Raw genomic sequence first — 22,237 nt, forward strand, 5'->3', positions numbered from 1 at the left:
TTCCATTCTTTTGGTAAAGAAATTTCGGAAGAAGATGCATTCAAATGGCTATTTTGAGGAGAGGGTTCATTTAAATTCAAATTATCAAAACCAAGATCATCATCAAAATCATTTTTCTTTAAATCGGAAATTTCATTAAAAACTACATGAATAGACTCTTCTATTACTAAGGTTCTTTTATTAAAAATCCGAAAAGCCTTAGAAACGGAAGAGTAGCCAAGAAAGATGCCTTCATCGGATTTAGCATCAAATTTTCCTAAGGCATCCCTTTCATTTAAAATAAAGCATTTACAACCAAAATCTTTAAAATAGGAGATGTTTGGTTTTTTGTTATTCCATAATTCATAGGGAGTTTTGGATAAGGATGGTCTTATTAGGACTCTATTCATGATGTAGCAAGTCGTATTTACGGCTTCGGCCCAAAAGTACTTAGGTAAACTATGTTCATTCAACATAGTTCTTGCCATTTCTTGTAGGTTTCTATTTTTCCTTTCAACTACATTTTGTTGAGGATTTCTTGGAGTTGAGAAGTTGTGATTGTACCCATTACTTTCGCAAAAATTTTGAAAGTCACGGTTTTGGAATTCACCACCGTGATCACTCCGAATTGATGAAATCATGAAGCCTTTTTCGTTTTGAGTGAGTTTACAAAATTTAGAGAAACACTTGAAGCAATCACTTTTGTGAGCTAAGAAATAGGTCCAAGTGTATCTAGAGTAGTCATCCACAATCACAAAAGCATATTTGCTTCCACCTAGACTTGTTGTATCAATTGGTCCAAATAAGTCCAAATGGATCAATTGTAATGGTCTAGTGGTGCTAATTTGATTTTTTGGTTTGAAGCTTGTTTTTATTTGTTTGCCTAGTTGACATGCATCGCATACTTTGTCCTTAATAAACTTTATATTTGGAATTCCTCGTACTAATTCTTGAGATGAGATCTTAGATATTGTTTTCATGCTTGCTTGGCCTAACCTCCTATGCCAAAGCCAAGCATCATCATTTACGGCGGAGAAACACATTTCATTACTTAGTTCATCAAGATTGATGGTATAGACATTATTTTGTTTTAAAGCAATCATAGTCATTTGGTTTTTCAATAATGCACATATTTGATTCAAATCTAACGATGTAACCTTTATCGCATAGTTGACTAATACTCAAGAGATTATGTTTCAATCCATCAACTAGTAAGACATCATCAATGGAAAAATTAAATTTGTTACCAATAGTTCCCTTGCCAATGATTTTGCCCTTGTTGTTGTCTCCGAAGGTAACGTACCCTTCTTCTTTGCTAGTGAGCATAGAGAAATGAGATGGATCTCCAGTCATATGTCTTGAGCATCCACTATCGAGATACCATCTCTTGCTCCTAGCTTGTGGGTTTGTCTACAAAAGAGGATGATTTTTAGGTACCCATTTGATTTTGGGTGCCTCAAAAATTGACCCACTAACTTTGTTATTTATTATTGAATTCTTTATAGTTCCTTTAGGAACCCATATTAATTTTTGTGAACTAATTTTTCTAAATGGGCATTTGTAGGCAATATGTCCGGATTTGCAACAAAAGTTGCATTTCATATAAGAGGAAACATGTAATGTAGGTCCTTTTATGAAAGTGGTAGGATTTTGATGTAATCCTTTTACAAATCCAATTCCATTTCTATTTGCGATGTGACCCTTGTGTGCAAGGATCATATCTAATCCTTTGCTACCAACCTTAAACTTGTTTAAGGTTTCCTTAAGAAGCAAATTTTCATTTTTTAATGCTTCTAAGTGCTCACACTTAGAGCATGGAGGAGTTTGAAGACTATCAAACTTATCTTGTAGCAAAGCATGCTCTTTCTTTAAGATACTTAACTTCTTGCTAACAGTTCTACATTCATCAAATAATTCATGAAAAGCGATAGATAGTTCTTCAAAAGATAAATCTTCATTAAATAAATCACATATCTCTTCTCCTAACGTCATTAGCGCGTAATGAGCAACTTGCTCGGTGTTGGACTCCTCTTCTTCGGATGCGCTTGAATCATCCCACGTTGCCTTGAACGCCTTCTTCTTTGATGTTGTTCTCTTTTTGGCTTGAGGACAATCGTTCTTATAGTGTCCCGGTTTTTTGCATTCATAGCAAATCATTTGGTCCTTCTTTTGTTCAAATTTATTTTTTATATTATTTTTAAATTTGTTCTTTCTTAAATATTTTTTAAATTTTTGAGTCAAAAGTGCAATGTCATTGTCACTGTCCTCATCACTTGATGTTCCTTTCAAGTGGTCTTCTTGTGATTTGAGTGTCATATCCTTCCTGTTCTTTGGAAGGGGGTTCTCGAGCTCGTCATGAGCTTGACATGTCATTTCGTAGGTCATTAGAGACCCAATGAGTTCTTCAAGAGGGAATGCTTTAAGGTCTTTGGCCTCTTGAATGGACGTAACTTTTGGATCCCAACTTTTAGGGAGGGATCTTAAGATTTTAGTTACTAGTTCAAAGTTAGTAAAATCTTTACCAAGAGCTTTGAGTCCATTGATGACATCCGTAAACCGGGTGTACATGTCTCCGATGGACTCACTTGGTTTCATTCGGAAAAGTTCGTAAGAGTGCACAAGGATGTTGATTTTGGACTCTTTCACTCGGCTAGTGCCTTCATGAGTGACCTCAAGAGTTCTCCAAATATCAAAAGCCGAATCACACATTGAAACACGATTAAATTCGTTTTTGTCTAGTGCACAAAACAAGGCATTCATAGCTTTTGCATTTAAAGCAAAAACCTTCTTCTCCGATTCATCCCATTCGCTCATCGGAAGAGAAGATTTTTGAAATCCATTCTCGATAATAGACCAAAGCTCAAAGTCCATAGAAATGAGGAAGATTCTCATGCGAGTCTTCCAATATGTGTAATCCGACCCATTAAACAAAGGTGGTCGTGCAATAGAATGACCCTCTTGCATGCCGGAGTAAGCCATCTCTCTTGGGTATTAAACCAAATATGAGAGATAACCTTGCTCTGATACCACTTGTTAGGATCGGAGCGGCACTAAGAGGGGGGGTGAATTAGTGCAGCGGATTAAAACTTCGATTTTAACAAAATCTTTCGTACGATAAGAACGAAACTTGAAAAGTTTAACTTGAAGGCGTATTCTTAAAGTTGCGCAGCAAGGGTAATAAGGAACTAAAGCAGTAAGAAGATTTGCAGTAATGTAAATGACAATAATAAAATGCAAACCAGAGATTACGCCGATTTTTAGAGTGGTTCGGTCAAATGACCTACTCCACTTGCGAGGCCCCTCTTCGATGAGGCTCCCACCTTCCACTAGCAAGTCTCTTGAAATGGAAAGGTAAACACCCCTCTTACAACCTTTTACAAGCAGCTCAACCTCTTACAAATTTTCAATAAAAAAGAAGGAGGAGAACTCTCTAGCAAATTGAAAACAAGACTTGCTAAGACTTTCTAAGACTTTTCTCTCAATCAAAATGCTTCTCAAAAGTTGTAACCTCAGCTGAGATTTGAGGGGTATTTATAGGCCTCAAGAGGATTCAAATTTTGGGCTCCAAAATTTGAATTCTCTTAGGGTTCCCGGTGCTGGAGGTGCCACCGCCCAGCCAGGCGGTGCCACCGCCCAGCGCTCGGGTGCTGGACGGTGCAACTGCCCAGCCAAGGAGGTGTCACCGCCCAGCACTCGGGTGCTGGGCGGTTTCACCGCCTGGCTCTCCAATTCATTTGTTTGGCTTAATTTTAGCCCAAACCAAATCTGACTTTGGGCCCAATTGGCCCCTAACCAGGATATAGGATTATCTCTTAATCCTAATCATAATTACAGGTGAACTACATAACACAAAAAAAACATCCTAAGCAAGTTTTTTAACCGCGAACGTCGAGTCTTGTTCCGGCGAGCTTTCCGACGAACTTCTTCCGACGGACTCCCTGCAAGCTCCCAATCTTTGTGATGACTTTAACGAGTAGCCGAGCCTTCTCGGTGATCTCCGCGAGCCTCCGACGATTTCTTCGGTGAACTTCCGACACGTTCCCGATTTCTTCTCGGTTGGTTCCGGCAGCATCTCCGATGATTCTTCGGTCTCTTAAACATCCATCGAGCTCGACTCCGGTATCCTTGCTTTATGTTTTCTGGTTATCGTAGTTAATCCTGCACACTTAACTTAATAATATGGATTAGATCAATTAACCCACCAATTGATTATATCATCAAAATCCGAGATTCAACACTAGTGACACTGAAGTACCTCAACCTGACCCAACCTGTGTCAGTGACTCTCCACTACCTATATTAACAACACAACCTCATAATCATATAGCCTTCAAATATCCAATGAAAACACGCTCCAAGAATGATATTTTCAAATCATGTCAAGTTCTTGACCTGCATGATATCACAGAATCCTCATATAATACCATTGAACCCACCACTTTCACTCAAGCTCAAAAATCTCCACACTAGCGTAAAGCCATGTGTGAAGAATATGATGCCCTCATCCATAACTCAATATGGAACTTAGTACTCTTTCATCATATACAAAATATCATCAGATGTAAGTGAATCTTTCGAATTTAGTGGAACTCAGATGGATCTGTTGTCAGATATAAAGCATGTATAGCCGTCAAAGAGTTTCATCAACAACCTAGTGTTGATTTCACTGAGACATTCAGTCCCATTGTTAAGCCCACAACAATCCGACTTATCTTGAGTTTGGCCACCACTAAAGGCTAGCAATTACGATAATTGAATGTTAATAATGTATTTTTATAGGAGACTATAACTGAAGATGTCTTTATGCAATAACCTCATAGTTTCATCCATCCTCAATATCTAAGACATATTTGCAAACTGCAAAAAGCTATTTATGGATTTCGTTAGACTCCAAGAACTTGGTACACTGAACTTGGCTCATTTTTTACTTCAATTGGATAGCTCGTTATTTCTACAACAATAACATAGAGACACAATATATATTTTGGTATATATGGATGACATTATTGTCATAGGCAATAATCTTATAGAAATCTAGCATTCATCAAGCAATTGGTATATCGATTCTCCCTTAAAGATATAGGAACCTTGAACTATTTTTTGAGAGTAAAAGCAACATATATATCTTCAGGTCTCTTCCTATCATAAAGAAAGTATATTCAAGATTTATTATCAAAGACAAACATGCATGATACAAATGCGGTTACAATTCCTCTCTCTACTAGTGAATCACTCAAATTATTTGATAGAAGTCTTACTACCAAATTCACTCAATACCAACAAGTAGTTGGCTCTTTATAGTACTTACCTCTCACCCGTCTAGATATCTCATTTGTGGTTAATAAACTATTATAATTTATGCAGCAACCATTTACTATGCACTGGTCTACAGTCAAACGAATCGTGTGATATCTTAAAGGGATCCTCAATCATGGTCTTTTTCTTCGTAAACACTCTTCAATTCATCTTCATGTCTTTGTCGATGCTGATTAGGCAAAAAACTTTGATGATAGAATATTTATATCATGGTATATTATTTTCCTTGGAGCTAATCCAATCAGTTGGAGTTCTAAGAAGCAAAAGACAATTATACAGTCTACAACTTTGAATATAGTGTCATTGCTAATCGCTGTTGTAAAACTCAATTGGGTCACGAATTTGCTCAAGAAACTCAATATCAATTTCACTCTTATTTTTATAATATATTATGATAATGTTGGAGTTACTTATCTATACGCTAATCCGGTGTTTCGCTCCCGCATGAAACATATTACTATCGACTTCCACTTCATGCGAGATCAAGGTGTCCGACATCAACTATATATTTCTCACATACATACAATTGATCAATTAGCATACTCACTTATGAAGCCTATCGCTCGTAAACTATTTTTATTACATCGATCCAATATCGATATCCTTGATATGAGTACTATCTTACGATGGCATGATAGCGATTTCTTCAACTATATAAGAAAATCTCGCTATTCTGTTGAGAAAAATCCTCCCTCGTAACCTATATAAATAGAAAGATCGAACGTAACTTTTATCATCTTTTTATCTCCAACCTTCTATAATTAACAAATAGTTGCGAGTCCACATTTCTTCCCAACTCACCGAGTCCAACCGAAACTCGGTTTGCAACTGACCTGTCCACATCTGGTTCACGATCACCATCACGACCTGCTCCACTTCCCACGCGGTAATCCCAGCCGTCGATTGGAAAGTCAAACGGGTCCCCGTAACGCACGCGCCGCCCTGGCATTCTCGTAATTAGAGTGCCAGACCGACCAACGCGTCTTCCGCTACGCGGACACCATCTCCATGTCTGCGCCAGTTGAGGAGACCCTCTTTGCCACCTATCACAGCGAAGCGGCCCCCACATTGACAAATAACCACTGACGTCACGCCATTGCAGATTTTGAGGGAGATGGTGTTCCTTGTCTTGGGCAAGACAGATAGGACGGGGCTGCAGGCCGAGTGCGGTGTGTTACCCCTCTGGCTACATGATAATAGCCCATTGCTCGGTCCCGGTCGACGGTCCCGAGTCGCACGCGACCTCCATCGAACGCATAACTAAACTTATCTTGCGGATCACTTGACACGAATAATTAACAGGATAAAACAAAAGGGCAAGGAAACAGGTCCGCGATGCAGTCCAAGACCGGAGTCGGCGACGTTGGCCACACCGAGGGAGAAGAAGGGCGGGCGAGCGAGCGAGAGCGAGAGCGAGAGAGCTCGTAGGCGGCCGCGGTGAAGGTGATCGCGAAACCCTCAAAACCCTATCTATTACGGTACTCCTTTCCGTAACCCTCGCCATTTCTCCTCCTCCGATCTTTCCTTCTTCGCCATGTTCGCCGAATCCGATCCCCTCAAGGACTCCACTCCGAATCCCCAGCCCACCCTTCCCAGCCGTAACCCTCTCGATCTTGAGGCCTCGCCGGCGAAGCCCCACCTTTTCCGGGACGCCGCCGCCGAGTCGCCACCCACGAAGCCCGGCGCATCCTCCGCCCCCCAGGAGCTCACCCTCAGCTACCTTTGCGACAACAATAAGCTCGGAGCCTCCGCCGCCCAGGAAAAGGAGGGCCGTAGCGCCGATCTTTTTGTTTCCCTTGAGAAATCCCGGTTGAAGGGCAAGGAGATCGCGCCGGATCCCTCGGAAGATGAAGATCGTCGGTGCGTCGAGCGGGACTTCCTCCAATTGACCGGTGGCAAGCTGTCCGCGAAGAGGGAGGCGCCCGAGGGGTTCGGCGAGGGCGATGGCCGCGAGAAGAAGGTCAAGATCGAGACTCTGAACCTCTCCCTTGCTCCGCCCAACCTTTCCTTGTCGCTCAACTCTGCTATCCCGGCAATGAATGGGGCCGCTGCGGCTGCCACACCAGGAGTTCCTGTTTCGGTGGTTCCTCCGAAGACGACTTACAGTAACAGCATGCGAGCTGCAAATTCGGAGGATTATGCCCCCTCGCTCTCGTACTCGTGCTCCGTCCCATTCTCGCACAACCCCAGCTGCTCCCTGACGCGAAACTCCACCGAGAATTACGAGTTCTCAAGGGGGGAAAACGATAAGATTTGGTACGCTGGAGAGGGGACAAATGGGTCAGTTCATAGTAAGTTTAAGCCTGTGGGTGATGGCAATACCATCGCTTTTGTGAATCACAACAAAGAAGTCAACAACAGTCTGTACAGGGCCAATAGCTCTGACAATGTCTCGTTCTTCCCATCTGAATTGCCTGCAAGGCCTGTGAAAGGTAATGGTGTTGCGAGTTCAGATAGCGGGAGAAATGGCATGCTTACCAGGCCAGATAGGGTGTTGAGAGAAATAGTGTCCGAGTCGGTGCCTGTTATGGCACAATTGCTCCATGACTTTCCTAATGAATCGTTGGAAGCACTGAGAGAGTGTCTTAGGAATCTTATGGAAGTACCAGAGATGACGGATGAGTTTGCTAGCCTGCAGAGGAAACTAGAGAGGAGATCGGATCTTACGTTAGAGATCCTCTCGAAAGCACACAGGACACAGCTTGAAATTTTGGTTGCTATCAAAACTGGTATTGTATCCTATGTCTCGGGAAAGAGCCGGATCCCTACTAACGAGTTGGCTGAGATTTTCTTGCTCATGCGGTGCAGGAACGTGAATTGCAAGAGCGTACTGCCTGTTGATGACTGTGAATGTAAGATATGTTCCAACAATAAGGGGTTCTGTAACAGCTGCACGTGTCCTGTGTGTTTGAAGTTTGATTGTGCTTTGAATACGTGCAGTTGGGTTGGTTGTGATGTTTGTTCTCATTGGTGCCATGCTGTTTGTGGCATTGAGAAGAATCTAATTAGACCTGGCCCAAGCTCAAAAGGACCTATAGGCATGACCGAGATGCAATTCCAGTGCCTGGGCTGTGGGCATGCTTCTGAGATGTTTGGATTTGTTAAAGAAGTATTTAATGAGTGTGCCAAGAATTGGGGTCCTGAGACATTGATGAAAGAGCTGGACTGTGTTACGAAAATCTTCCGTGCCAGTGAAGATTTTGAAGGAAAGGGGCTTCATGCAAAAGCTGAGGAGGTCCTCAACATGCTCATTAAAAAAGTAATCTCCCCCAAGGACGCATGTGCTAGCATGCTGCAGTTCTTCAAATGTGAGTTTCTTGACAATCTTTGCTTTACTTTTAATGCTAGTGCTTTTCTTGTCTTGTGGTTTCTTCAGTTTACTGTCTTATCTTGCTGCTGCTGTTGAATACGATCTATTATACTTGATTGTGAAGTTTGTGGCTTTCATGATGTTTGAAGTCAGTCCATAATCACATAACCTTCTTTTTAGAACTTTTTAGTTCATGGGTTCGCCAAGAAGGGTTCTCATTCCAAAAGTAAATTTGGCTTAAAATTTGTTGTTTGTCTCTGTAATTTGATTTCTTTGTAACTTATTTATAGGCAATCACTGCTTGTACGTGCTTTGAACCATGCTTCCACTCCCTCGATGAGTGGGCCTTACCCAATTTATATGTTGGGTGGACCGGTACTATGTGACATAGGGGTTCTCTTTGTGAGTGATCCAGAGTGCTTGTGGTGGGTTCTACATGTATGTGCTAGTATGTGTTGCATTTCTCTTTTCATATTTGGGTATTACCAAATCTTGCAAATAGTTCTTATGTGTGATGCAATAGATCGCTCTGTTGAGTAGAAAAATAACTAAAATATTTTAGACATTTTTCTACCAATGTGTTGCTTAAAGATGAGCTTCTGGATATCAGTATTTTCAAGCTGCTTGTTGCTTTAAGGTATATTTTACCATTTAGTTGTTATCATCTTATTTTTTCAAGCTTGCATCTATTCTTTCCTCTTTATCCTCAGTTCCTATGGTCTAACTTTTTGGATGACTGAAACTGCGGACTTGTATCTTGATCCTCCATGAGCTTTTCATTTTCTCTGTCATCTTTCATTCTTGTTCCTGTTCATGAGACACTCTCTCCTAAAGGCAGTAGTGGCTTGTTTGCTTTGATGATTTTATTTGCTGGGGACATCTAACTAAATGCACAAGTAGTTATAGCCCATACTTCTGTGCCCAGGTTGCTTGTAGAAGTTCAAAATCTTTCTTCACCCATTTGTGGATGGGCTTTATTATCAGTAATTAATTTTCATTTCATCATGATTTAAATGCCTGATGAAGACTTTTTTTTATCTCTGAGTGAAATTGTGTTCTCAGCATATAGCTGGTTCTCAGAGTTCTCTCAAAGTTTTAGTATGTTTCAACAGAGATTGGACTAGTGCAACAATCGAAATATGGTTATGGTGCTCAATTTAGTAATATGCATTTGCATTTTTAATCCAGTACAACATCAGGGAATTTCTGTTTTCTCTGTAGCTATACTACCATAAGTGGGATATTGATTTGGATGCTGATGGCGAAGTGTATGGTAAGATAAAACAGCAGAGATCAAGTGCTGAAATGGACATAAGTAAAAGGTCAAGTAGAACAGTTTATACGCGAATACTAACCCTAGTTCACTTATGTTGTCCTTATCGTTTTTATATATCATGGACACTTATCAGAAGAGTACACAGTGTATCACTTTCTATTTTGACCAGTAGCTATATTACAAGAGATGCTTTGGTCATGCTTCATTGCTGTTGGAGTTTTTTCATTTATCACCTTGGCAACTTGTCACGGAGGTCAGAAAATTTGATCACTAAGGTAGCTGTAATTATCCTTTTATGTGGTTAAAATAGTACATAATTGTTGGATCTTATAATTATAAAAACAGACCTCAATATTCTTGAAAGAGTGATGCACGGGCAATGAGAAAAGTGATGGTGGATATTCCTTCTTGTGAAATATGAGAATAATAATATAAGTATTGCATAGAAAGCAGGAATGATCCACAAGTTCAGCAATGCAGGTTTATCATGAGATGTCCAATTTGAGGCTGATTGCTGATACATGAAAGTTCTTCATATATGTTTGTTTAGCAAAGGGAAGGTGTACATGTCCAGACTGATTCCTAATTGGTCAACAAAGTCCAATATATGTTGTTCGTTGTATCTTTCGACCGCAAGCATGATGTGAAAAAAAAAAGTAATATAGTCTAGAAGAATGCTTATGAGATATTCATTGAAGGTGATCGATGGACAGATCATAATCTCAAGAATCAGACAGTAATAGGCATATAGTTTCTAAATAATATGTTGGACATGAATCTTCTGGTGGAAGAGCCTTTATGGAATTAGTTATAATACATGAATCTTCTGTCGCCCGGTTGAGTCAGACTCTGCATTAGAAGTTCTTATTTTGTGGCAGATAGCAAGTCTTACTTTGTAAAATGTATAAGACAAGGTCAGAACATAATAGTATTTTGTCTCTTCTATGACTAAATTTTTGCATTGCCAATTGCAACCATGAAGCAATTGTTGAGACGAATAAGACCATCATTTTTTGTCACCCTATAGATTCAGAAAGTCCCTGAACTTTCTGATCTGGCATAGCAAAAGAATAACCTGCTTTATGATCATTGGATTTGTTGCCGTTCAAAACATGTCCAATCTTTTTTTTTTCTGGTCAGCGCATTTCATCTGTTCTCCCATCGCCAACAAGCTCAGAACTGATCTATGAGGGAGCCGTAGTTATGGTTTTTTATCGTGGTTACTGTAGCAATCATTATAACTCCCTTGAATATTTTTCTTGTCTGACCATGCAATATTATTCTCTGTACTTTTGTATACTTCATCAGATGATTTAACTACAGTTCTCAGTTCCTAACTAGGACTAGTGGTATAAGGAAATATAGAGGGAGACCTGAATTACTTTAATAAGACTGCTCTTAGATTGACTAGGGCTGGAAAATCGCATGTGACTACCCAAATAGCTGGGAAAATAAGGCATGTTGTTGTTGTTTTTGATGATTTAAAAGTACTTTCTAGTATTGATTTTAGTGAGAATTTAGATGCTGTTACAAGCTTTTAACTGTAGGCCATCCAGATACGCGGATGGAACCATGAGTTACCTGCATGCTATACCCTTCTTTTTATAACCCTCCTGAGGGATCCCATGAAAGTTGGGAATGAAGCATTTAACATGCACGGTTCAAGTCTTCAAATGGTCCTCCTTTCCTAGAAGACAAATCCTAATGTTACTCCAAACATCTGTGAAGTGATTGATCATAGTAAATGGGAGAACTTCATCCTGGCATTGGTTATTCAGCTGCAAGTTCAACTCAACTAGTCAACCTCAATATCACTGCAAGGGTTGCGACTGCATACATATTCATGTGGACTATGTCTGATTTATTTGCTGAGAAGGAATGTTTTAGGTGGCCTTTTTTGCATTTTGCATTTTGAATGCAAAATTTTGGAGTCTGGACAAAAGATCAATGTCGATAGACACGACTAAAATGATCTCTTGAATAGAACTAACTTCTCTACATGAAATTTATATTCGATGGGCCAGCAAGTTGACCATCTGAATGTTGATGGCTGCAAAAAATATTTGAGATGATAAATGATATTCTCGTCTGTTTAACTTGGTAACTTTTAATTAAATATTCATTGCTTTCTTATGGTCATCAAATCTTTTATATAAAATATAGTTAGTTATTGCTCGACTTTGTTGGTAATATCTTTTTGAGCACTTATCAGAGCATGACTCTATCAATGCCATTTAACTTGTCCAAATAGAAATCTGTGTTGTTGTCTAATATACACGAAGTTGTCATACTTTCTAGGATATTATCATTTATTGACCATTTCTTGTACTACTACTTGTATAATTCTGTCTCATCTTTGGTTACTGTTGAAGCCAATGTCGCCCTGTTGCTGAAGAGTCTGTTTTGCAATAACATTATTAAATCCATGCTGTATAGTCTAATGGCAGGGATTCTCTTTTTGTGAACATTATTACCAATTTTGTGTTAATTTTAGCAAAAGCTGCCATACCCACATAAGAATTATACATGCACTGATGCACATGGGAAAATCTGCATGGCATAGAGAGAAACATATCCACTACTTTTGCAACTAATTAAAACAATATTATGTGTCTTCCTTAGTGTTTATGTAGTCTGAAATACATTGTTGTGCTACATGTAAAAATGATCTGTGCCTCCTGGAATTGTCGAGTGTTTGCGTTCAAGTATCTAGTGCTAGCTGTTGACTATGTTCAATTTTTCAGACGGAGTCACAGAGTTCTCCGTTACTGGAAGCTCCTCCAAAAACATACTTGCTCTAGCAACCCAGCATGTAGATACACCTCTTCCATCCGCGGCAGCCATCAATGTGGCAAAATCTACCATCAACTTCAGCCCCGCCACTGCCATGCTAGACAAACAGATGGATGCACTAAAAGCAGATGCCAAACCTTTTGCATTCGAACCCCATTTCAGTTCGTCAAAGGATGATGGATATAAGAGTTTGGAGACCATTGTGAAATGCAAAGAGGCAGAGGCGAAGCTCTTCCAGAAACTGGCAGATGATGCCAGGAGAGAAGTCGAGGGTTACCGCCAGATAGTCCGTGCCAAGTCTGAGAAGTTGGAGGAAGAGTACGCCACCAAGATTGCAAAACTGTGCCTGCAGGAGACCGAAGAGAGGCGTAGGAAGAAGCTGGAGGAACTGAAGTTTCTAGAGAACTCTCATTGCGATTATCAAAACATGAAGATGAGGATGCAAGCTGAGATTGCAAGTTTGCTGGAACGGATGGAAGCAACAAAGAAGATGTGGGTGTAGCTTGTGCTCTTGTCATCTGACGGAGATGCCTAGTTTGTATATTTTGATCTTGGATTCTTTAAGCTTACAAAACAAGATCTCATCTGCAACAAATATACAGTATATTAAGTTCTTACTTGTTTTGGTGTATGCTTAAGTAGGCTTTGGAGATCCCCGTCACGGTTCAACTGCTTGATGTTTGCTCCCAGAACTTGTTTCATTGTTTGAATCTGTAATTTATGTACTTGTTCATTGTGCACTTTCATGGTGGTCATTCTGTGTTCAATTGTTCTGACAGTGAACTGAATCCAATGAACAGCTAAAACCAAATGTAACTTTTTTGAAGAAAGAAGTCCTCAATTTGAAAACCATGTATATACATATTGTGAGAGATGATGAAAACTAATGCTTAAAATAATGATCCAGAATAAAACACAGACCAAACAAGATTGACGTGATTGCGACACCTTTGTATGAGGTCCACATGAGCAAAAAGAAAAAAAAAAAATCAAAATTTCACTAAGTGAGAACAATAAAATAAAAGGAATAGAATTGTCTATTGAATTAGTGAAGACTCAACTTCAGAGTTCATTGTGCATTCTCTTTCTCTAGTCAGTACGTACCCATTCGAACACATTTAAGAATTAAATATTATTAATTTTAGGGGATATTTTGGAACCACAGGCAGCACTGTTTCTCTTGCTATGTACTAAGTAATAAAAGAAATCAAGAAGTGTCATTTTCCTTTTAACCTTTTCCAGTGACTTACCTCCAACCATGTGGAATGGAAGGATGAGCTTGCTTACCAATTGCAGCTGGTGCAGGAGCCAGGCACGAAGGTTGTCCTCCCACAAGGTGGCTCGGTGACCGTGGATGCTCCTGCCTGCCGATCAAAATTGCAAGATGTGAGAGAGAGAGAGAGATAGAGAGTGCACGTGAATCAACAGTGTCTCCACTGATGCTTAGCGAAGGTACAATGCACAGCGCAGAGGGGGGCTGAGGAACGAGCGTTACCGCGTTTACAGTACTGTATGCTGACAACGAGTACACATCACAGTATAACTTGTGTCTACTGCAGAGGACAAGGTGGTCTCAGAAAAACAAGTCTTGGCTTCCCCACGTCACTGTCATTAATCAAAGAAGGGAAAGCATCATTTCTACATATACTATTTTGTGCTCCACGTCTCGTATGCACGCTTGAACTCATATCTGTTTCATGATTCATAAGAAGCATCAGATCTTTTTCTCATACATATATATATCACGTCCTCGATTGATGTTGTTCTCTTGTTCTTTTCAAATTGACATCGATCCATGCACGGATATGCGAGCAAATATTACTATCTAGTAAAAATAACTTGGAATTTACTGTCTCCGAGTCATTCATTTTTCTCCTTCTATTCTATCATTTCCAATCTGACATTATAAATATTATCCTTCTTCTATCATCACTGAAGTGAGTTAGGCCTTTGTCCAATGTGCGGTTGACAAGGCATGTGCTCTGAGTCCCACATTCTACCTCGGTGGTGTTCCCCTTCACTTTCCTATTTGTACACATCTCCATGGCCCAGTAGACCCTGTTGAACCCAAACCACAGCACCCCCCATGGTTCCCTGATCCCCATGGATAACAACTCCACCATTCAAGGCTCTGCTCTCTTTTCCTCATCCTCTCAGTCTCCATCCCGTTGTAGGCACGTCTTTATGGCAGCTGTCTCAAAAGCAGCCAACCTTTTGCGTGCAGGCCAACAATGCTTCTCTCTCTCTCTCTCTCTCTCTCTCGTGGAGCGCACAGAGCCGTAGATAAGCACAGAGAATGACCTCCAATCCTCGTGCCTTTGCTACCTCTTTATTAAACCCGCCATGCCCGCAGCATCAGGACAAAGACATCAATGGAGAGGCTTTGGAGGTTGGTGTCACAGGTCGGGCTGGGAGTTGGAAACCATGGTGTCCACCACGAAGGTCTTGATGGTCCCTAGGAATGGTAGACTAAGAGCAGGTTCTCATTGAAGTGTGTTTATATCCTAAGCTTAAATTTTTATCATAAAAAAAGATTAGCCCAATGCAACACAAGCATGCGAAGCAAGTCCGAAATCAATGGGAGAGTCAAACTTACACGGAAGTGCATGCAATGTTCATCTGAGCCATTACTTCTTGTTCCTTGTCACCATTACTTTCTCTTTGCCAGATATCTCTCGTTGTTTGTTGAAGTCCACATGAGATCGGATCAAGATGAGGCTGTGCATCATCTACAAGCACAAGAGCAAGCAGTCAGACGCAGAGTGGAGCAGCTAAGAGTAGGCTTACGCCAGGAGTTTCGAGTGTATATATGACTTCTTGGAGAACCGATGTATATGTTCTCAGTGAAAAACGTTTTATGCCGGGAAGCTAATTATAATGGTTCATGGAACAAAATATACATCTGAATTGAGAAATGTGATTTGAAGCAAAGGGTGAGAACAGAAAACTAATTAAGCATCTGATGGCATAATTAGAGCATTGGACTGTAAAGAAAATGGTTGGACATAAACACTTGACAAAGTATTCATGGGTAGAGAATACTCACAGTGAGAGAGCAAATTAGTCTGATCCTTTGTAGGAAATTCTATAATTCTTTCCCCTGCATATTTTGGCGAAAAATACATGATCAAATCCACCTTGGTATCCAGTAGGTAATTCACAATGTCATATTGTACAAAAAACTGCATGTTGACCATTTGTAACTCCAACTCATACATGTATTAGATCGGAAGCTTCACGTTGATCAATTAATCAAACACAACAAACTGAAATATTACCCACTTGATAAATCAATTAGTTCATTACAAAAAATCCATCGAATCTAATAAAAAGTAGGTTAAACCGATCACTTGTCTCCCAATATGTTTTGAGTTTCAGTTTACAAAATATATAGTCATGCTCTAAGACAAAGCAAATCATCGTTGGTACATCATAATGGATTTCCATATGATACAGAAGAAACTATCGGGCGGCCACCTTAAGTATCTTGCAACACATCCCTCATCAAATTTGGTACTTCTTTTAACTACAATTTCTTAGCTAACAGAGACTCCATTCTATGCTTCAATAGTGATGTGAAACACACATGGAAGTGCCAACGAGAGCAAGACTTTTGATCATCCAAGTCTTCAATGAAATAACCCTATCTCTCTCTCTCTCTCTGCTCCCAATATAATGCCAGCATCGGTCCTCAGCTCGCTCCAACTCCTACACCTTAACCTTCCTCCTGCCCCAAGGTACATGAGAGAGGGGGAGATAGAGATAGAAAGAGAGTTGTTGCCTCTATAATAAGATAAACCACTGAGACAGAGAGAGCCAGAGAAAGAGAGCAAAGCCAGCTTAAGGTGAAAAGGAGAAGAGCAGAGCAGAGACAACAATCTTACAGAAGAGATGGCTTCTTCTTCTTCTCCTTTATTCTTCTACTACCTCCTCCTGTTGGGTTCAGCACTGTTCCTCACCAATGAGGCTACTGCTCTCCCAGAAGTGCCCAACCTCACCACCCTCTCTTTTGAGGAAGGCTACACACAGCTATTTGGAGACTCCAACCTCATTCTTCATCAAGATGGCCAGACCGTCCACCTCTCCCTCGACCAGCGGACTGGTGTTTGCTGCTTACTTTCCCCTTCTCTCAATGTCTCTGTTCCTGCTTCATTGGCTCCATTTTCATCTACTCTACAAAGATATGCATGGATGTCCTTGTTAAACTGCCCATGGTTGTTTCCTTAGGTGCTGGATTTGCGTCACAAGGTCTTTATCTCCATGGATTCTTCAGTGCCTCCATCAAACTGCCTGCAGACTACGCTGCTGGAGTCGTTGTTGCCTTCTATGTATGCTGCTCTTTCCATAATAAGCTCATAATTCTTCCACTGTTTAGTGGTATTATTTCTCTTAACAGCACTTCCGGTTAAGTAAGCTTCTCTCAAGTTTGCATTTTCAGCAAGTTTATCTAAAAAGATCTGTTCTTGCAATTGCAGAACATCACAAGCTTTTTTTGATGTCAATGTAGATGTCTAATGGAGATGTATTCGAGAAGACACATGATGAATTGGACTTCGAGTTCCTGGGGAACATAAGAGGCAGGGAATGGAGGGTTCAGACCAACGTTTATGGGAATGGGAGCACAGCAGTTGGTAGGGAAGAGAGATATGGGCTCTGGTTCGATCCTACAGAGGACTATCACCAATACTCCATCCTGTGGAGCAATGAGAGGATCATGTAAGGTTAAATGTGTATATATAACTCTACATATAGATAACTATTAGCTTCTCAGGATTTCTCTCTTAAATTTAATGTTAATGGCAGTCTACGTTCCTCATTATGACTTGTTATTGGAGTTATCTTCTTTTCTATTCTTTTTTTTTCCATTATGATTCGTCTTTCCAACTTTAAGCTATGTGCAGAGAAATTTACAAAACAATTCAGTCTGCAATTTACTTTTTTCTCTCTCTCTAAATTTAAGTGCTTTTCTTCTTTGTTTTTTTCTTTGTCTTGTTTAGGATATTTTGTCTAACAATTTTTAGTACTTGAACAGTTTATTAGTTAGCTTTACATGGTACAAGCAATATTATGGATGCTACTTGCTAAAAACTGCTTTACCTTTACTTTCTTATGCACAGAAGATAAATTACTAGAGAACAGTAATGACATCAATACCTAAATTCATGACTGCGAAATGGAAATCACATGCATTCCATACTTTTATTTATTTTGATGCATGCTCCTACTGTTCATATAATAATAACTGGATACATATTTAATTAACTACATATGTTTCCAGACTGTAACACGACATTATCAAATATTCATTTTCTACAACAAATTTTACATTGAAAACATCCTCATAGCATTTGGTATGATGAAGGAAATTTACAGAGCTATGTATAAGTAGATGTATGTTGAGTCATTTGGTGCTGTCCTCAACACATTTCAGTGGAGAGAAAACAAACACCAAAGGAAAAAGAGGACGCATAAATCCATTCTAATACATTTGAATGAAACCTACATGGAATCTATTGTTAGTAGACTTGCAGACGCATTGCCTACAAATACTTCAAAATTATAAGTCCATAATTTTATCAAGTTCTTTCTGTTCCTTGGGCAGATTTTACATTGACAACACCCCCATCAGGGAGGTGGTGAGGACCCAAACCATGGGTGGTGACTTCCCTTCAAAGCCCATGTCACTCTATGCCACAATATGGGATGGCTCCACCTGGGCCACTTCGGGTGGCCGCTACAAGGTCAACTACAAATTCGCCCCTTATGTCGCTGAGTTCACTGACCTTGTCCTCCATGGCTGCGTCGTTGATCCCAGTAACCATAACAGAGCCTGTCTGGAATCTAATGCTGGAGTTTACAATGCTATGATGATATCAACGGATCAACGGGCGGCGATGGAGAGGTTCCGAAAGAAACACATGACCTACTCTTACTGTCATGATCGCATCCGTTACCCGACACCTTCTCCAGAGTGTACTCTCGGTCCCGAGACTGAGAGTTTCCTCATAACAGGCGAAGCAAGGTCCAGTTACCACCACCACCACCATGGTAAGCGCAATGGCCGCAGCACAGTAGATGTAGCCCTTTGAATCTAAGTGGTTATTTTTTTTGTGTCCCATGTATTCCAAGTATTCTAGTGATATAGCAAATTTATTTCAGGTAGAGAGTCACATTGTCTAGAATGACATATGTATAACCTAGTCTGTCCAAGCTTGTTTTGGAGTCTGTCTAGCTCATCAGTGTTTTCCATATTATTTCCTTCCCTCTAATGTTTCTTGTTCTCTGTAGTGGTGCTAATGTACTACACCATGGGTTTGTTATCATAGAAGACTTGAGTTCGTTTTGATCATCTATAAATGGCACTATAACTATCGAGAAAATGGAATGGCAATATTAGCATACCTTTAAGCGAATAAGATGTCTGTCCTCCATGTCATGTTTCCATCTGGAAACTGTGGAGATCTTGAATGTCTTCGGGTGCTGGCATATAAGACCTATGATTGGTTGGAACTTGGACCAGCACGAGAGGACAAAGATGATGAGTGTGAATCTATATTGCTGTCTCCCGCATCATTGAGTAAGAAAACAACTGTAGGCTGAGACGGGGAATACAGACAGCTCTGCTGGATTCAAAGTGGGATGACCTCAAAGAAACGCGTGCTGCCGCTGGAAGAGCATAGAGTAGGCAGCAACACAAACAACGGATCCTGACAACATTTTTAGGAATTTATGGAACTTGAAATAAAAGTGCTAGTCAAATGATCTACTAAGGACAGAGAACTAATATTCTTTCCGCAACTTCCCCGACAACAATAATTTTGATGAGAAAAGAATACCACATATCATCCAGTAAGCTGTGATGGTGATCTTCTGAAACCATGTAGCAGCTAATGATCTGAGGCTATCAGGATTCATCATAACAAGGCATAAATAAACTATCAATCTTATGCTCACATGCAGGGGCCATACAGAAAGGAAGACATTCTAGTAACTCCATCTCAACCTTCTGCATCATTAATCTGGTAGTTATTTAGGGAAATTACAAAAGCAAAATTTCAGTACCAAATCAAGAAATTGAAATTAAATCCACTAAATTACAGAGGCTTCTGCATGTTTTACTCAGGAATATTAAGAAAGTAGAAAACACTAAAGAATATTAACAAACATACTAAGATATTTAGGTTGCATGTGCCCTCCAATAATAAGCAAATTATTCTTGAAAGTACATCTCGTTAAAAAAGGTATGTTTGGAAAGTACAACACTGCAATAGCGTGCACATTTGAGGTTTCACTGTGTTGGAACAGACAAGTGTGATATTGTGAGAAGAAAGGGACACCATATTTGAGTTCCACATAATAAATCCTCCAAAATAGTGCAAGCAGTCAGTGTCAAAGATGCAAATGAATTAAACTGGCATGAACTCAAAGCAAGCATCTCTCAAGAGAACTTAATTCGGACTCACATTTTAGCTCTTAGGCTAGACCGAGATCAGTAAATTTGAACTCCAGGATGAGCCAAGTGTTACATATATTAAAACACAGTGATATTTTAAAAAGGTATTAAGGTGATCCAGTGAGTTGACACACACAACCAATAGTTCTCTATTTTAAACTTTATTTTCTTCTCCGTTACTGAGAATCTGAGTTTTTCATGCATATGTGAATGAGGGAATCTTGAGTGGATGACTCAATGAGTTTTTCATGCAATCCTTTCTAATCTACAACTTATATTACTGGCACAACATGTTCCTAGAAAATGAAAGATAAAAAAAAGGAAAAATAAAGGTGCTAATTAAATGCATCTCATGGTAATGAAAATTGTTAGATGATCTTGTTGTGCTGATTTTTATATGCATCATAGGTAGATATAAATTCTTTGTTTCTACAATAGGATCACTTACTCAAGATTTGGCACGATACCATGTGATTAAAAAGTCATACTTGTTCCATTGGGCACCCTGACCCTATTACAGAAGAACCAAATTTGAACTTAAGAACTTTAAGACAATACACAAATCAATTTGACCAGAAGGCAACCCAGCTAGACCCAACACACACAAACTGTTACAGACTTGAATTTGGACAAAACCAGTTACATGTTATAACATAGATAGGCAGGATAACCTGAGTACAGGGCAAGATTTAGTAAAATGATAATTTTGCTCTTTTCTAACATGGGTATGTTGATGAACTGATGCACCGTGGCTGATAAGTCAGCACGGCTTAGTCCACGGGGCGATATCGGGAATCTTCGGTCGACTGAGCTGGATGCCAGAGTCAGTCGAGCCCTCCAGACGGTGTGTTGGCGCCGCAATATTGATTGACGTCTCTTTGTCGGGATGTTGATTAGTGCGTCGGGAGGAAGGACGCCTCTATCGATCGGGATGGCCTCGCCTCGGACGTTGCCGCTTTCCTGCACAGAAGGCCCCGCCGGGTCGTTACCGACTATGGCTCTTCGACAAGTAAGTCAATGTGGGGTTCTGCTTTCTGCTTCCTTTTTTTCTTCTTCCTCGATCGGATGCCAGCTAGGGCTTTTATACTACTGTACGAGGGTCGGTCGTACGTGGGTTTGGCGTGACGGCCGATCCTCGAGGGATGAGATGGTACCCTTGTGCGGCCGCCGTCCCGGGATGTGCGGAACGACACCATGCGGTGCCGTCCCGGGCTTACCAGGACGGGACATACCAAGTGGCGTCTTGGTACGGTTGCTGGCTCGACGCGTGGGGGTGCTTCTCTTACTGACTTGGCTGTGAAGTGGGGTGGCATCAATTGTGACGTGGCCTGGGCCCGAAGTATACCTTATCAGGTAGCTAAAGCGAAAGCCACCTCTCTAACAACGTTATCGTCTTAATACAACAATAACATTACTCATTATTGCTATTTGTAGGCGTTCATCAAATTCTAAAATCCTATAACCATGTTATAAAGTAGAATCCAAAGCAATTTTTGCATTTCTTAGATACACTGAACCTAAGAAGAATCCTACAGACAGTATACAAGCATATCGGATTAACATACAGAAACAGGAACACTATAAGCAGAAAGCAAGAAATAAGATCACAAGCTAACTAATCTGTAGTTGCAACACCGAGTCTTACTTGGCATGAATTGCACGTGGAGCCATAATAATCGTCTACAAGAACGTCCGTCTTGTCTTTGTGGCCTGCAGAAGACCCAACCTCTCAAAAGCAATCAGCCTCCCGTACTAAACTCCGGAACCCATCTCCCTCGCCCGAGAACAGCAATACAAAAGAAGTAGCTAGGCGAGGATTTCAAATCGACGCAGGGAGAAGGCAACGTAGACCGAACTCCGATCGCTGCCGTCGGGAGCGAGGGTGAAGGGCTCCGCCGAGGTGGATCCTCGGGGGTTTGGGAAAGTGAGGGTGACCGATAGGCCGTTGAGAAGGGGACAGGGCAGGCGGTTTCGGTTTTAATAGCTACCCCGCACGTGTCTTACACGTGTATCAAACACACAACAGGTCATCAGTTTTATTATTGTTTTTCTTATTTTAAAATAACAAATAATCATTTATTCTTTTTCGAAAACGATACTTCTAGAACCA

The 22,237-nt window shown here is 40.4% G+C and overlaps 2 protein-coding genes and 1 long non-coding RNA gene across 8 annotated transcripts; 2 read left to right on the forward strand and 1 right to left on the reverse strand.

Moving 5' to 3' along the window:
* Window positions 1-6,611: 6,611 nt before the first annotated feature.
* LOC135676134 (protein TITANIA-like) lies at window positions 6,612-13,305 on the forward strand. Its single transcript, XM_065186980.1, has 2 exons — window positions 6,612-8,603; window positions 12,626-13,305. The coding sequence occupies exons 1-2, from the start codon at window positions 6,830-6,832 to the stop codon at window positions 13,174-13,176; spliced, it is 2,325 nt and encodes a 774-aa protein (XP_065043052.1). The 5' UTR covers window positions 6,612-6,829; the 3' UTR covers window positions 13,177-13,305.
* Window positions 12,433-22,060, reverse strand: LOC108953104 (uncharacterized). Of its 6 annotated transcripts, none has more exons than XR_010514150.1 (5): window positions 21,773-22,060; window positions 19,077-19,381; window positions 15,721-15,774; window positions 15,271-15,403; window positions 12,433-15,143 (listed from the first exon to the last, which is right to left on the reverse strand). It is a non-coding gene; the product is annotated as an uncharacterized LOC108953104 (long non-coding RNA). The 6 variants fall into 6 exon arrangements; XR_010514149.1 differs by having other exon boundaries at window positions 12,433-15,183; XR_010514151.1 differs by having other exon boundaries at window positions 12,433-14,038; window positions 14,170-15,403.
* LOC103988349 (probable xyloglucan endotransglucosylase/hydrolase protein 28) lies at window positions 16,149-19,054 on the forward strand. The gene is made up of 4 exons (XM_009406890.3): window positions 16,149-16,776; window positions 16,902-17,002; window positions 17,182-17,390; window positions 18,277-19,054. The coding sequence occupies exons 1-4, from the start codon at window positions 16,566-16,568 to the stop codon at window positions 18,761-18,763; spliced, it is 1,008 nt and encodes a 335-aa protein (XP_009405165.2). The 5' UTR covers window positions 16,149-16,565; the 3' UTR covers window positions 18,764-19,054.
* Window positions 22,061-22,237: the final 177 nt, after the last annotated feature.

Source organism: Musa acuminata, chromosome BXJ1-6 (assembly GCF_036884655.1).
Source record: "Musa acuminata AAA Group cultivar baxijiao chromosome BXJ1-6, Cavendish_Baxijiao_AAA, whole genome shotgun sequence".
In the NCBI taxonomy this organism is placed as follows: domain Eukaryota; kingdom Viridiplantae; phylum Streptophyta; class Magnoliopsida; order Zingiberales; family Musaceae; genus Musa; species Musa acuminata.